Here is a 15,117-nt window from a genome sequence, read left to right as displayed (position 1 = left end):
CCTGCAAGGTCCTCCTGTTCAAGAAAGCACATGTACAGGACTGTCTTAAGTTTTCTAGTGAACATGTAAGTGATTCAGATAAAGTGCTACGTTGCAGATGAAAGTAAAATCAAGCCCTTTGGCACTGATGCAGCCTGCTATGTTTGGAGGAAGAGAAATGCTGAGGAGGACTTAAAGAACACCACCCCCTGCCCTACAGCACAAGTACCCCCACAGCCAAGCATGGAGGTGGAAACATTATGCTTTGGGTGTGTTTTTCCTGCTAACGGTACAGGATGACTTCACCGCATTGAGGGGCCAAGGGACAGGGCAGTGTCCATAAAATGTTCCCTCAGCTGGAACACTGATGACGGGTCGTGGATCTTCTAGTATGATGAAGACCCAAATATTTATTTTACTAAATGATATGAAACTCAGTTTATACCTTTTATGTAAGTTTTTTTCTGGATTTTTGGTTGATATTCTGTCTCCCTCCCCCATTAAAATGAAATTACCATAAAAATTAGACACTGCTCATTTCTTTGTATGAGAGCAAGTGTAAAAATTCAGCAGGGGATAAAATAATTAGCTCCCCCACTGTACTGCTAGAATGGTGGCTCATTTTAATCATTGCCAAAGTTTCAAATAATGACATTAGCATATTTTTAAGTAAAAAAGAGAGCATATCTAGTCATCTCAAGTACACAGCTATTTTAGGAAAAGGTCCCATAAACCTACACTATAGTGCCAAACATATTTGCTTGTCTGCTTTCACATGCATATCAGCTTGAGGGAGATGCTATGCTTAATGCATAGGGTTTAATATGATGTCACCCTATGATGTATGATGTCATGTTTATGGACATTTTTGACCATTCTTCCAGAAGCACATTTCTAAAGTCAGACATGGATGTTGGACGAGAAGACCTGGTTTGCAGACTCCGCTCTAATTCATCCTAAAGGTGTTCTATGAGGTTGAGGTCAAGACTCAACCTGCAGGCCAGTCAAGTTCTTCATACCAAACCTGCTCATGTTTTTATGACCCTTGCTTTATTTATGCACTGATGTGCACTCATGTTGGAACAGAAAGGAGCCACTTACAAAGTTGGGAGCATGAAATGTCACACTAAGAGTTCCTTTCACTGAAACTAAGAGGATGAGCACAACTCCAGAAAAACAACCCCTTGCCATAATCTCCCCGTGCTTCAAGCTTTACACTCGGCACAATCAGTCAGACAAGTACTGTTCTTCTGGCAACCGCCAAACCCAGACTCATTCATGGGCCATGCAGACAGAGAAGCGTGATTCGTCACTCGAGAGAACACGCCTCCACTGGTCCAGTGGCCGCATGCTTTACACGCAGTGGTGCTTGGTGATGTAAGGCTTGGATGCGGCCACTGAAACCCATTCTATCAAGCTCTCTATGCACTGTTGTTGAGCTAATGTGAAAGCAGCATGAAGTTTGCAGGTCTGTAGCATCTGCTCTGCAATTTTACGTGGCCTATGACTTTGTGGCTGAGCTGCTGTTGTTCCCAATCTCTTTCACTGTGTTACACCACTAACAGCTGGCTATGGAATAGTGAGGAAATTTCATGACTGGACTTGTTACACAGGTCACATCCTGTCATGGTACTATGCTGGAATTCACAGAACTCCTGAGAACAACCCATTCTTTCCCAAATGTTTCTGATTTTATATACCTGTGGCCATAGAAGTGATCGAAACACCTGAATTCAATTATTTGGATGGCTGAGTGAATACTTTTGGCAATACAGTGTACTACTCAGAGCATCAGTTTGTGAGTGGAACCCAGTCGGAACGTAAAGAGGTGACCTTTAGATATGGCCTGTCTTTGTCTGCACCTCGTTAAACCAGCACGTTACAGACGAAGAGGAGAGAAGCAGTTTACAATAAAACAAAAGAGAACTATTTTGAACTGTGAACCAAACAGAGCCATTGTAATAGAGTCTGAGATTTAAGAAATACCTGGGGATATTGCCTAAAGATGGAACACACATCGTGCATTAAACATAAGCTAAGGATAAGTGAAAAAAATGGAATGCACATTTATGTAATTATGCAATTATTGGTCTAAAAAAAAGCTATAAATCTTTTATTGTTCAGAAATATTCCAATTAGAGTTCATTGTAACGTGCATTTAATAGAAGAATCAGAACTACTCAGGAGAGCCTCAGTCATTCTGGCACACTTAATATAAAATTACATAACTGAAAGGTTCAGCTTATCTGAATTTGCTTTACTTTTTGTGCTGTTTTCCATCCATTGTGAGTAGACAATTGAGTTTTTATCAGCACTTCATCTGAGTATTATTGTGCTCTTGACATCATTTTTTCTAAACTAATACTCTAAAATGTCCTCACAAAACCCAAACATAATTGTTCTACAGCTGTGACCTCTTCCCGCTGCCGTCATTTTAAGTTCCTGCGGTGTATTTCTAAAAACAGTTATTGTGCGTGCCAATAATACACTTAAAAGACCTTTCCAGCACGTGGCTGCTTGTGAGCTCTCAGATTTTAGCTCTGTGCAGAGCAGGAGTAAAAGCTAAAGCACAGTTGAGGGAGAGCAGTGGTTGTGCCATTTGAGTTAACAAAGAAAGCCATTTGTTGTAGAATGATCTGTATCTGTCAGCTTTCCTTATCACTGTGGCTTGTTTGGCCAGGGACAGACGGGCGCTTTTAGCTGATATCCTGAGCCTTGTCAACAACATGCTTAGTCACCTGTCCTTATTCACGAGAGTCACACTGAGATAGAAAGCATTTCCCTGCTGCCAAGAGATTTGAGCTTATACAGCCCAGGCCACATTTAACCCCATCTTGGCTCAACTGTCTCACTGTGTCCTTGTGGACTCACCTGTGAATGTTGATTTTACAAATGCACAATAATCAGGGCCTTGTGGTAGAATTAAGATTCCTTAGTTTTGTGGTGCTGTAAGAGGCAAATAAAATTACAAATAACAAACGCGCATTTCTTGATAAAAAACAACATTTGTAAATGATAGAGAGCTGTTTGTACTGCAAGTTTCTTATTGTACTAATTTATTTCAGCTGCATCACAGTGTTTCATCCATTGTCATGAAGTTGCATTTGTTCATATATGATGACTTCATACTTCATAGTATTTTTGTAGAATTTGGGAAAAGCAACATAACCCTAACCCCAGGTTGGCTTACTTTTCTTCCGAGTCTTTTAACAGTAACACACAACCTCCATAGGTGGTTGGAGGCTGCTCACGTAGAAGTAAACTACGGTGGCCCTGAGAGTTCAAACGCACTGCAACTTTAGAAAAATCAGCAAGTAGAAGAATGGCAAAAACTCACAAAATACAGTGGAAGTGTTTTTGGGGAGTGAGTAACAACAGAACAGCTTTTGGAAGTGACAGAAAGGGAAACATGCGAATGATCTCACTGAGACACGTTTAAAAGAAGCCAACGATGTGTCTGTGTGAGGGGGGAAAATATGCAGGTAATTTGTGTTTTAAATGCATTATTCTTATAACACTGCAGAGCCATGCTTTCTAGTAGCCATTCTGTCACATTATTGTTGCCTCAAAGAAGCTTCAACTTTGTTTTTTTTCTATTTCCATTGTGTTTTCTATGCTTTTGAAACATTTCTTCTTTGTGTTTTCTTAAGTTGCAGTGCTTTTGAACTCTGTGGGCCACCCTGGTAAGCCACATCAGGACACGTGACAGGAAATAATTTGATTTCTAGTCTCAATGTTCATGAATGAGAAATATAATGTTGTTTTTAAACGCATAAAATAGCGCAGTCTAAAACCCACCACAATTCCCCTTCCTCTTTTATTTCTCTTTTACTGCCGTAGCTTTCAGGCAGTTTCAGAAGCACATTACATGGGGGAGAGTCCAATCCTCCCATCTCACACAGCCGGTCACGATTTTCTGTGAAAGGACTTCCAAACACTTAGAAAGCTAATAGAGATTTCAAAACTGCAGTGAGTGAGCTCTCAAGTACTACCTCGTGGTGATACGCATCACACGGCAGCTGGGCTGTTTTCACAATCCAGTGTCCGTAAATTTCAAACTGCTGCCTCTAAATGCCATCTACAGCTGACATTATGTAGATCCTTAGTTATAAAATGCTTCCCAAATGTCTCTGTTTCCAACCAGAGGCCCAGTCCAGCGCCATGATGTTTGACTGCCTCTACTTGGAGCTCTCTGCCTCCTTAGAACACGGCACCAATGAGCTGCTGGAGGCGGCAGTGCGGACCGCGAGGGGAGACTGCGTGGGCCCCGGATGGACGGACGGTGACCCCGGTGCTGGCCGCAGGGAGAGCCTGACGAGCCGGGCCAAGCGCTTCCTGGCTGGTCTCGTGCCCCGATCGTATGGCCGAGACAGGGACCGGGATCGAGGCCGCTACAGGGAGATGAGCCGCCACAGGGGCAGCAAAATCCTTCGGCAGAAGTCCCGCTCCTGTCATGACCTCAGTGCACTGTGACACACACCCACACACATAAATGCAGGCAAATAAACACACTCAACATGAACACAGACATACACCAAATTGAAAGACATGGAGGTGGGTGGGGGGCTAAAAGACTGAGGAGTAAAAGGAGATCGAGTTGGAGGGACAACATGAAAAGGACTGGAGCAGGCTCACGGGAATGGGAAAATTAGAGAGGTGTAAGGAGAGAAATTTAGCCGCCGAAGAGGAAGGTCAGGGGAGGAGAAAGTGGGAGAAAACAATGAACAGATAGCCCGAAACTCATTTCGGGAGAACAAAAAATCAACGATAAGGAGGTGAGCTCCATTTGTTGCTCTGGCTTGGGTGAGTCAGTGAGCACTCATTACCTGATGAGAGCCGGCGAGGGAAGATTAGCATGAGAGTTGGATCAAGCTGGCAATTTGACGCTTAATGTCACGAAATGAGAAACAGACTGGGGTCACAAATAAACACACACCCAAGTAGCACGCACTGATAACGTAGAGACTGATAGCAATCTAATGTATACCTGTTATAGACCCTGTTTTATAGCATGCAGAGTAGACGATTTAAGACATGATCCTGTAGGTTTTACAGTTACACGATTCTGTACCTCAGTGGCCAATAGCTAATGCACAATCTAGCTAGTGTCTCTAGCAACGCCATCTCAAAGGCAAGACTATTTATAAAAGTGCTCCATCTCCACGCATCTTTGGCCACTTTCCACACTGCATCCACTGTTCTGTCCCCATATTGATTTAAAGTAGTGTTTGATGATACTGCCTGTGGCACATGTTCATTTGAGACTTTTATACACGGTTTAAAACGTCAGCACCCAAGCCATAACTTTGCTGAACGCACCACGAGTGATCAGCACAAAGAACCCTTTACTGGAGGATGTGAAGCAAAGGAGAAAAGGTCAAGACGGCTGTAAGGACTAAGCCGTTGGCAGGGATAACCAGACTGAACTCTTCTTCAATCGAAGCTGAGTCACAGAACACTGAGATACTCTCGAAGCGCAGGGGGACAAAACAAGAAAACCTAATCTACCTGTGGCTGTTTGATGTATTCCTTCTCTTCCCTTTTTTACCCACCGGCATCATTATTATGATGAATGATGATGATTCTTATAATCATTATTATTATTGTTATTATTATTATTATGTGTGTTTCGACTGAATTCTGTGGGGGCTGGCCACACAGGTGACCCAGAAAAGAACGTTCTGGAAACGTTGTTCTGATATCTCATCAAGCGTGGGGGCGTCACTGACACTTCCTCACTTGTTTGTCATCGTCTACTGAGCACTCTCGTCTTTACCACTGAGAATAAATAAAGATTTCTTTGACATCCAGTCCGAGTGTCTCGTCAGTTTTTTAAGACGCCACTAGAAAACGAGCGCCTCATTACAGCTGTCAGTCACACTGAGGGATGGTGTAATAAACCATCAGATGACTCGCAGGTATTCTGGACAGACTGGGAGATGGATTCTCAGGACACTGGCTCCATTTAGGGCTAGCAGCAAAAAAGATGCTGCCTCATCATTGTGCGCCTGTAACAAAATCTTAGGTTAAAAATAGATCGGAGGAAGGAATATGAACCAAGGCTTAGCAATACTGCCCGAACTCCACCATATATACAGAACACTTGTCATTTGTGTGAAGTGATAAATTACCTGCTTAATGATGAGAGTGCAAAAAACAAATCCTTCTATAGCACTCACTCCTAGCCTTTTCAGTCTTACAAACCTGTGCATGCAGATCAACTGAGGTACCCCTTTGTTCCCACAGCCCTCTGCTCTGAATATGCTCATTTAAAGTGATGTTATATTGATTTTATTAATATGAAAGTGAATATCGTTACAATTTTTGTAGTTGAGTTAGTAGATAAACAAAAGCACACCATTTGCCTTTAGTTTAACCATTGTTTTTAGCACTATATAGGCTATCTGTAGCTTTGAGCTAATTACTTTAAGTCTTGCTAAATGTAACTCGTGCAAACTGTGTTGCTAACTGTGGATAAAACATCAGCGCTTAAGGTCAAAGACCTCAATCAAGTCAGCTGAAGCCAGATGTGTGACTCAATAAATACATTAGCTTACTGCTAATACAAAGGAGTTAAGTTGTGTTGTTTTGTGGAACTTTTCTTCAAGTGTGCAGATATTTGGACATTTTAACCATTTTAGCCATTATTCCAAGCTACATATCTATTTTTAACTGTGTCTCTGTAACTAAGGATTTTAAACAGGTTTGGCTAATACAGCTATGTCCATAACTAATAGCTAGCTATTTCAACACTTTTTTAACAGTTACTTTTGCCTAAAAATGTTAATCCTAGCCATTACCTTATTGTTTTATTAGGATATCCTTTTACTATCTATCTATCTATCTATCTATCTATCTATATATATATATATATATATATATATATATATATATATATATATATATATATATATATATATATATATATATATATATATATATATATATATATGGCAGTTTCCAAGGCCTCAGGTATAGACAGCTTCCTGTACTTCTTAGGCACCTTCCTCATCGCACCTTTCTGCAACTCCGATAGTTGGCTAACCTCCCTCCGTGCTACCTTGATCTTAGCCTCTAGCCTCCTTCTCCATGGAGGGTACTGCCCCTTGTGGCTGTTCAACTTGTAGCCAAGCATCTCACTGATCACTGCTGCCGTATTGTACATCAGCTTGTTAGTGTCGGTAATCGTGGCTGTAGGTATCGTCCGTAGTGCTGCATTAACATCATCTAGCAGACCTTCTGAGGGTACTTCACGTAATCTTGGTAACCGGCAGAGGTGGAAAGAGTACTAAAATATTTTACTCAAGTAAAAGTACTATTACTTTGCTGAAATTTTACTCAAGTACAAGTAAAATTACCTGTCTAAAAATTTACTCAAGTAAAAGTAAAAAGTAGCTCATTTAAAATTTACTCAGAGTAAAAGTTACATAGTTACTTTTTTGTCAGCAGGAGGACAACCTCTTCTGAGTAGTGCAAAAAAGACAATGGGATAAATCTCAAAGTAGTTGTTTTTTAATTAAAAGAAAAACTTTACAAATTAAAGCACAGTGGCAGTTAAACTGCAAGTCTATACATCAAAATGGATAATGGTCACCAAACCAACCAACCAAACTGTCAAAACCATATAATTCTTTTACATGTGAATGTGTTTTAAACTGTCAAATAAGAGAACAAGTACTGAATTGAGCTGTACGGCAGCTGCTATAAAAATGTGTTTTAATTTTTTAAACTTGGCCCTGCTCTGTTAAAAGGAGCAATTCAATTCAATTCAATAAAACTTTATTGATCCTGAAGGTTGACCCAGAAGGAAATTGGGTTAAGGTTGCCGACCTTTGCCAGCGTCATCTTACCCTCCGACCATACATACATTACACAAACATCACATGGGGAAGACAGGTCAGAGAGGTATAACGATGGAAAATGCACCATGCGAGGAAAGATAAGGAGAAAAAAATAAGTCCCCCTAGACTGAGCTCCAACAGGGAGATCAGTTTGAGAACAGAAAAAAACACCTCTGCACATAGCACATGTTATTCTTTTGCCTGCAGTGTGAACATATGTGGGTTAAGTAAGAAAGTAGCCGCTTCTGTCTTCTGTCTAATTTAACTAATTTTTTTTTTTTTAAATAAATTATTATTATTAACAAACAGGAAAAGTGAACACATTTTCTTTTGGCAATTTACCAATCAAGTAAAAATATTTTAAGTTGCATGGACAACAACGTGCCCAATAACAGCTTATGTCTTAACTTAATGTGATTAACTTGAGCACAGCCTTTTTTGCTAAAATAAATGTACAAGTTTCATTTAACTTACCTCTACATGCTTGCGCAGGTTTGATGTGGAATTTTTCAAAGCTGCTAACTCGGTCTCTCTGTGCAAACACAGCTTACACTGCATAATAAAGCTGTTGCCTTTCTTGCACTTGAAGCTGAAATGGTCCCTTAAATACGGCCAGGGGTTCACATCGGTTTCTTCGAGTTCAGGGTCAGCAGAATTCGATGGGGTTTCTTTTTTCGCTGGATCCGTACCACCGATGTCAGACTCCATTTTTATCGTGACCCAACGCTAATTTGTTCTACTACCCATCATTCCCTGCAGTATTTCCGAAGCGCAATGTTGGGGTTTTTTTTGTTTGTTCTTTTAATTTACTCAGTAACGGGTGTGATTGAAAATGTAGCGAAGTACAATACTTTTTAAAAAATATACTTAAGTAAAAGAAAAATTACCGACTTGGAAAATGACTTTAAAAAGTACAAATACACAAAAAAACTACTCAATTACAGTAACGCAAGTAAATGTAATTCATTACTTTCCACCTTTGGTAACCGGCTACGGGGGTCCAGGTTTCAATCTTGGCCATGGTCCTATCTTTCAGGTCAGTTCCTCTCGCACTCAACGATCCTTCTCCTATCGCACTTGGGGCTTGGTACCCAATCTCGGGTGGGGGTGATGATATCTCCCCCCTGACCTGGCGTCCTGGCTCCCCCTTGCCGTAGCATTTATGTTGTACCTCGTCAATCTCTAGCTGTGAGAGCAGTCCCTTCTTTTGAATGTTGGAACACTGAGCTACTAGTTGTTTCGCCGTCATTGTGGATGTTGGGTATCGGAAGATGGCCCCAACTGACCGAGTGCTCAGTGAATACCTCAGGCAGCAGAAACCCAAGAAAGAGGAGGGAGACGAGGAACCATCATGGTATGTACCACCGGCAGATAGAGGAGGTGGCTGATATCCAGAAATCCTACCAGTGGCTGGACAAAGCTGGACTGAAAGACAGCACAGGGGCACTAATCATGGCAGCACAAGAACAAGCTCTGAGTACAAGATCCATAGAGGCTGGGGTCTATCACACCAGGCAAGACCCCAGGTGCAGGCTGTGTAAAGATGCCCCTGAGACAATCCAGCACATACCAGCAGGGTGCAAGATGCTAGCAGGCAGGGCATACATGGAACGCCATAACCAAGTGGCCGGCATAGTGTACAGGAACATCTGTGCTGAGTATAACCTGGAAGTCCCGAGGTCAAAATGGGAGATGCCCCCAGGGTGGTGGAGAATGACCGAGCTAAGATCCTGTGGGATTTCCAGATACAGACGGACAAAATGGTGGTGGCTAACCAACCGGACATAGTGGTGGTAGACAAACAGAAGAAGACGGCCGTAGTGATCGATGTAGCAGTCCCGAATGACAGCAACATCAGGAAGAAGGAACACGAGAAGCTGGAGAAATATCAAGGGCTCAGAGAAGAGCTCGAGAGGATGTGGAGTCACCCTCCACATCCTCTCGAGCTGGTCCCTGTGGTAATCGGAGCACTAGGTGCGGTGACTTCCAAGCTAGGCAAGTGGCTCCAGCAGATCCCGGGAACAACATCGGAGATCTCTGTCCAGAAGAGTGCAGTCCTGGGAACAGCTAAGATACTGCGCAGGACCCCAAGCTCCCAGGCCTCTGGTAGAGGACCCGAGCTTGAAGGATAAACCGCCCGCAGGGGTGTGCTGGGTGTTTTTTTCAATATATATTCATATTGAATCACGGAGTGAATCTCCCATTCCACAATATTCCAAAGGTGCTCCTTTAGACTGCTGGAAGCAGAAACATTGATCCATTGCTATTAAGAGACCCAAGTGTGCCAAGAAAATATTCACACAATGTTACATCACCATCAGCCTGAACCGTTTTGGTGTAATGTTGCATTGCATTATTGGCTTGAACTGTTAATACAATGCAAGATGGATCCATGACTTCATGTTATTTACCAATATCTTACCCTCCCAAATCATCGCAACATAAATTCAGACTCCTCATTTCCCAGTGTTCTATATTTAGTCGTGTTAAGAATGTGTGAATTGTTGCCTTTGTACTAACAAGAATGGCACCCTGTGTGGTCTTCTGCTGCTGCTGTTGCCCAGGTGTTTCAAGGTTGGGTATGTTGTGTACTCAGAGATCTGTATACCTTGGCTATAACGAGGGGTTATTTGATTAACTGTTGCGTTCCTATCAACTTGAAGCAGCAATACCTTCTGCTTTAACATCAACAATACTTCGATGGCAGTGATGGAACTTGTTGAAGGGATATCTAATGCTATAGATAATAAGGAATATACTGTTGGTGTTTTTATAGACTTAAAAAAGGCGTTTGATACAATTGATCATTCTATATTAATGAATAAACTAGAGAGATATGGCATAAGAGGGATAGCATACAACTGGATGAAAAGTTACCTGGATGAAAGATATCAATATGTCGAATTCAATAATGTAAAATCTAAGCAGTTGAAGGTAACTTGTGGTGTTCCTCAGGGCTCTGTGCTGGGCCCTAAATTATTTATATTATATATAAATGACATGTGTAATGTTTCCAAACTGTTAAAATGTGTATTGTTTGCTGATGATACCACTCTGTACTGCTCAGGTAAAAACCTAGAACAGCTTCTGACTACAGCGGAAAAGGAGTTAAATATATTAAAAAACTGGTTTGATGTAAATAAGTTATCGTTAAATATAAAGAAAACAAAATTGATTATTTTTGGCACTAGACAAATGAAAAATGTATCTAAAATCAGGGTTAATGGAATTGAAATTGAAAGAGTGTACGAAAATAAATTTCTTGGAGTGATAATTGATGATAAGCTGAGTTGGAAGTCTCATATAAACCATGTGAAAACAAAAATGTCAAAAACCATTGCTATTCTCTATAAAACAAAGCATGTCCTGAACAAAAAATCATTATACACACTTTATTGTTCTCTGTTACTTCCATATATGACTTACTGTCTGGAGATATGGGGTAATGCATATAAAACGAACACTCTTCCTATTTTCAAGTTACAAAAAAGAGCTATAAGAATTATAAACCAATCAAACTATATAGAACCAACTAACATTTTGTTTATTAATCTGAATACCCTGAAATTTTATGATTTAGTTGAATATAAAATGGTACAGATAATGTATAAAGCACAAAATAACTTGCTTTGCCCCAGTACTCAGAAGCTGTTCAAAGTCAGAGAGAGTCAATATGACTTAAGGGGAACAGATTTCTTTAAAAAAAAACAAGATAAGGACAAATATAAAGCAGAGATGTGTTTCTGTTAGAGGAGTTAACCTGTGGAATAGTTATGACAGTGATTTAAAAAGGTGTAGTTCATTTTCCTTGTTTAAAAATATGTTTAAAAATAGAGTATTAGAAAAATATATAAATCAAGAATGAAAAGAGCAAAAAAAACCAAAAAAAAAACCCCCAAAAAAACCCCCCAAAACCTCTTGATTCTTTTGCTTTGATGTAGTTACTTATCTAAGGTGGAAAGTTTTTTTTTTTTTTCTTGTTTGTTTGTTTGTTTGTTTGGTTTTTGCTTTGTTTTATTATTTGCTTCGAGCCCTGTGTACAGGAGCTGCATGCAAAAAGATATTTTGTGAAAAGGGTTGGCGTAATAAGCAAATGCTTCAGCCAATACCTTTTGATTAGCCTCATGCTTTCTTGCTTTGTGGTAGATCTTTGTTCTGTTTTCACTGAGATATTTGAATGCTAATCAATAAAAAATCAAATCAAATCAAACAAGGCATTTTCACAAACAGAACTGACACTTATTGGATATTTTCCCTTTTCCAGACCGTTCTCTGTAAACCTAGGAGATGGTTGTGTGTTCAGTTCAGCAGTTTCTGAAATACTGAGACCAGCCTGTTCAAAGTAATGTAAAACACATTTCTTTCACATTCTCATGCTCCATCAGGTCATCTTAACAATGTCTACATGCCTGAATGCACTGAGTTGCTGCTTTAAGATTGGCTGTTTACATATGTGTGTTAATAAGCAGCTGAACAGGTGTCCAGAGCAAAGCGGCCGAGGAGTGTATGAAGATGTTCTGCAAAGAACTTGTAAATACTATTTGAACCTTATAGGCTTCAGTAGCTCCATACTTTTTGGACTTTTTAACTTCAACTTTGCTCACTTGCTAACTCAATCTCACACTCAGCTCCAACCTATTCAGTTATATTTATTTTTTTGACTTTGTAATTTTAGTTCTTGGTTGGGAACTGCAGCTCTGTGGTTCATCCAACTTGCATGATTTTTCTCCTCACTGACTGAACACCTAATAGTATCTCACCATGCAGAAAGTTTGGATTTATTTGGCCAGATTTTCAGATGTCTGCTTTAAGCCCAGTAAAACGGAAGTAAATGGAATTTCATCTGTACCACTCGCACTGCTAAGAACATTTAATTTCACAGAGCGTAATTCCAGAGGGCAGCGTATGACGATGGGAAAATGAAGTTAAATAGACCGTTTTCACAGCAGACATTTCATCTTCTCTAACGCCAGTTTATAAAAAATGGCTGGTAATTGCCACATTGCAATGAAATGATTGCTGGAACTGAAGCATTGTTAATGTTTCCAGTTCTGCCTGGGACTTTTTCTTGTACAACAATAAAAGAACCACGAGTGCCCTGAGGAAGATTTATTTAGCGAGCAATATGCCACATAAAGTATGAAGAAAGGCGGAAAAAAACAACAAAATAAAAAACAGCATAAGTCTTATTTTATTACTGGTTTAACCAGTTTTGTGTCAGGAAAAGTTTCAGAGCCTTTTACGTCATGCACAAATTTTTCATGCAGTCTGGGATGAAAACAAAAACAGTGTTGTGATCTTCGGGGTATTAGTTTCTCCCTCAAAACAAAAACACAGCTAAAAATAACTATGCCCTGCCTGTTTTACTGAAGTAATGTAGTTCCAAAAATAAAATCAGCATGGATATCACTACGATCATATAGTGCCCCTTTAGGACTAAGTTGCTTCACCAGTACTAGAAGCTTTTTTGACAGAACAACCTAAAAAAAAAAAAAGATGCCATGAAGAATCTGAACATTACCCGCTTTCTGCTCCACCCTAGATTTAGCAGGTGTAGAGAAAAGCCTCATGCCAAAATGCAAGAGCGCCACAGCCTACAACCAATCACGCACGATCACATCGGACGGCTGATGTGTTTTCTTACACTGGTACAATAACTATCTGGAGTGGATACATGGGAGGACACTTGAGAGGAAGGCAAACTGGCAAAGACACAGAGAGGGGTTGAGGAGAGAGAGACTCAGAGGCAGAGACGGGATTGGAGAAAGGCTTTGAGGAGTAATGGTTGCTTGGAGACCGTTGTCAGGGAGACGATGAGTCCTAGAGTCCTTTGGCATCTCAAATGTCCTATATTTATGTTGATTTTCAGAAACAGGGGAGATTTTTTTGTGCATGTTCGCTTTTACTTTTCTGTTTCTTTTTTTTTTTTTGAATAAGCAAATAGATGGTGATAAGCACGCGCACACGCTGGATGGCCCTTCAAAATAACTGTGCAACGTGTCTCTCAGAAGAGAAGACGCAGAACGGATTTTATGGCATTTTAAACAGGTCAGATAGCTGTCAGATATTTGACAGCCATACAGAATCTCTCAACGAAAAAGAAAAGGAAAATATGATAGAATTTGTTTCACTGACAGTATATCAGTCTCTTAAATCGTGACAGATATCCTCCCTCTCTCTGTATTTCTGTCGCTGACTCATTCTGTGGGCATTTACTGTGATTTTCGGGAAAAAGAATACTTCTCGGGAGCAGGGAAGACAGGGAGCTTAAAAGACGAAACACCACCTACTGCGTGCCAGAGAAAGGCTGTCAAACTTACTCCTCATTTTGCACCACAGATAGACTATTTTCAGTAAGTGCTGTGCATAACTAATAAGGAGCATATTTCCCTGATATGTTGGTATGGGCATGTAAGCAAGGGGGTAATGATGGTAACTGGGACCGGGACATGTGGAGGCTGCAGAGATGCCCGCAACACTGGTATGGCAGGGCACTAAGTGGCATTGGAGGGAAGCTATGGGGAATTCATATGATTTATTTTCAAGGAGCAACGGCTCATTGTAGCTCAAAGGTCATTGTTTTTCTGCTTTGTCTCATGAGTGCATAGAGCCGATTATACATTCGCAGAGCTATGATAACCAAAACGCAACAAAAGGAGTGAGGATGAGCCAGACGATAGCCTGACTATCTCCCGCTGATGTAATAAAAATTGTTTTGGTCAAAGCTGCGGTGAACAATAAGGCGAGGGGATTGTAATAACAACCTCATTATGCGCTGAATTCCCCACACAGTGCTCCCCACATTTTCAGTAATGTGGATTAATAGCAGGTCAAAACGTGTAAGCAAAGCCGTGTGTTGCAAAATATGGCAACCCTAAAAAAGATTCACTCTGTAGAACTAGAGAAAGTTTATTTATTTATTAATCACTGCTATAAATCAATCACTTTAACCTGCTAGGACCTGGCGTCCACATATGTGGACATCACATTTTGGGTTGTTTAGACCAGAATACTCAATTTTGCTCTACAAGGGCCTGATATCCACTTTTGAGGACATTATACTGCTACTGTTCTATCGAAATTTTAAATGAATATCCTCATATGTGGCTCTCAAAAAATCTGATAATCCTTTTGTTTTTACATTCATCGGGTCCCAATATGCCCAAATATCAAAGAGAAATAAAAATGCATGCAGTGGAAGAGTTCGGGTCTTAGGAGGTTAAAGGAGCTGAGTAGATCTGTTCTCAATGTTGTCTTTACTTTCATGGGCATTTGGAACTAGTGATGGGATTTCCGG

At 40.5% G+C, this 15,117-nt stretch overlaps 1 protein-coding gene across 1 annotated transcript in view; it reads left to right on the top strand.

Moving 5' to 3' along the window:
• rem2 (RAS (RAD and GEM)-like GTP binding 2) overlaps positions 1–5,789 on the top strand; it is a 32,296-nt gene extending 26,507 nt beyond the window's left edge. The window contains exon 5 of the mRNA XM_040044908.1: positions 4,124–5,789. Coding sequence (XP_039900842.1) covers positions 4,124–4,452 — 329 coding nt within the window. The 3' untranslated portion in view covers positions 4,453–5,789. The remainder of the gene's footprint in view (positions 1–4,123) is intronic.
• Positions 5,790–15,117: the final 9,328 nt, after the last annotated feature.

Source organism: Simochromis diagramma, unplaced genomic scaffold (assembly GCF_900408965.1).
Source record: "Simochromis diagramma unplaced genomic scaffold, fSimDia1.1 OVJJ01000663.1, whole genome shotgun sequence".
NCBI lineage: Eukaryota > Metazoa > Chordata > Actinopteri > Cichliformes > Cichlidae > Simochromis > Simochromis diagramma.
This window is presented reverse-complemented; position numbering and strand designations above follow the sequence as displayed.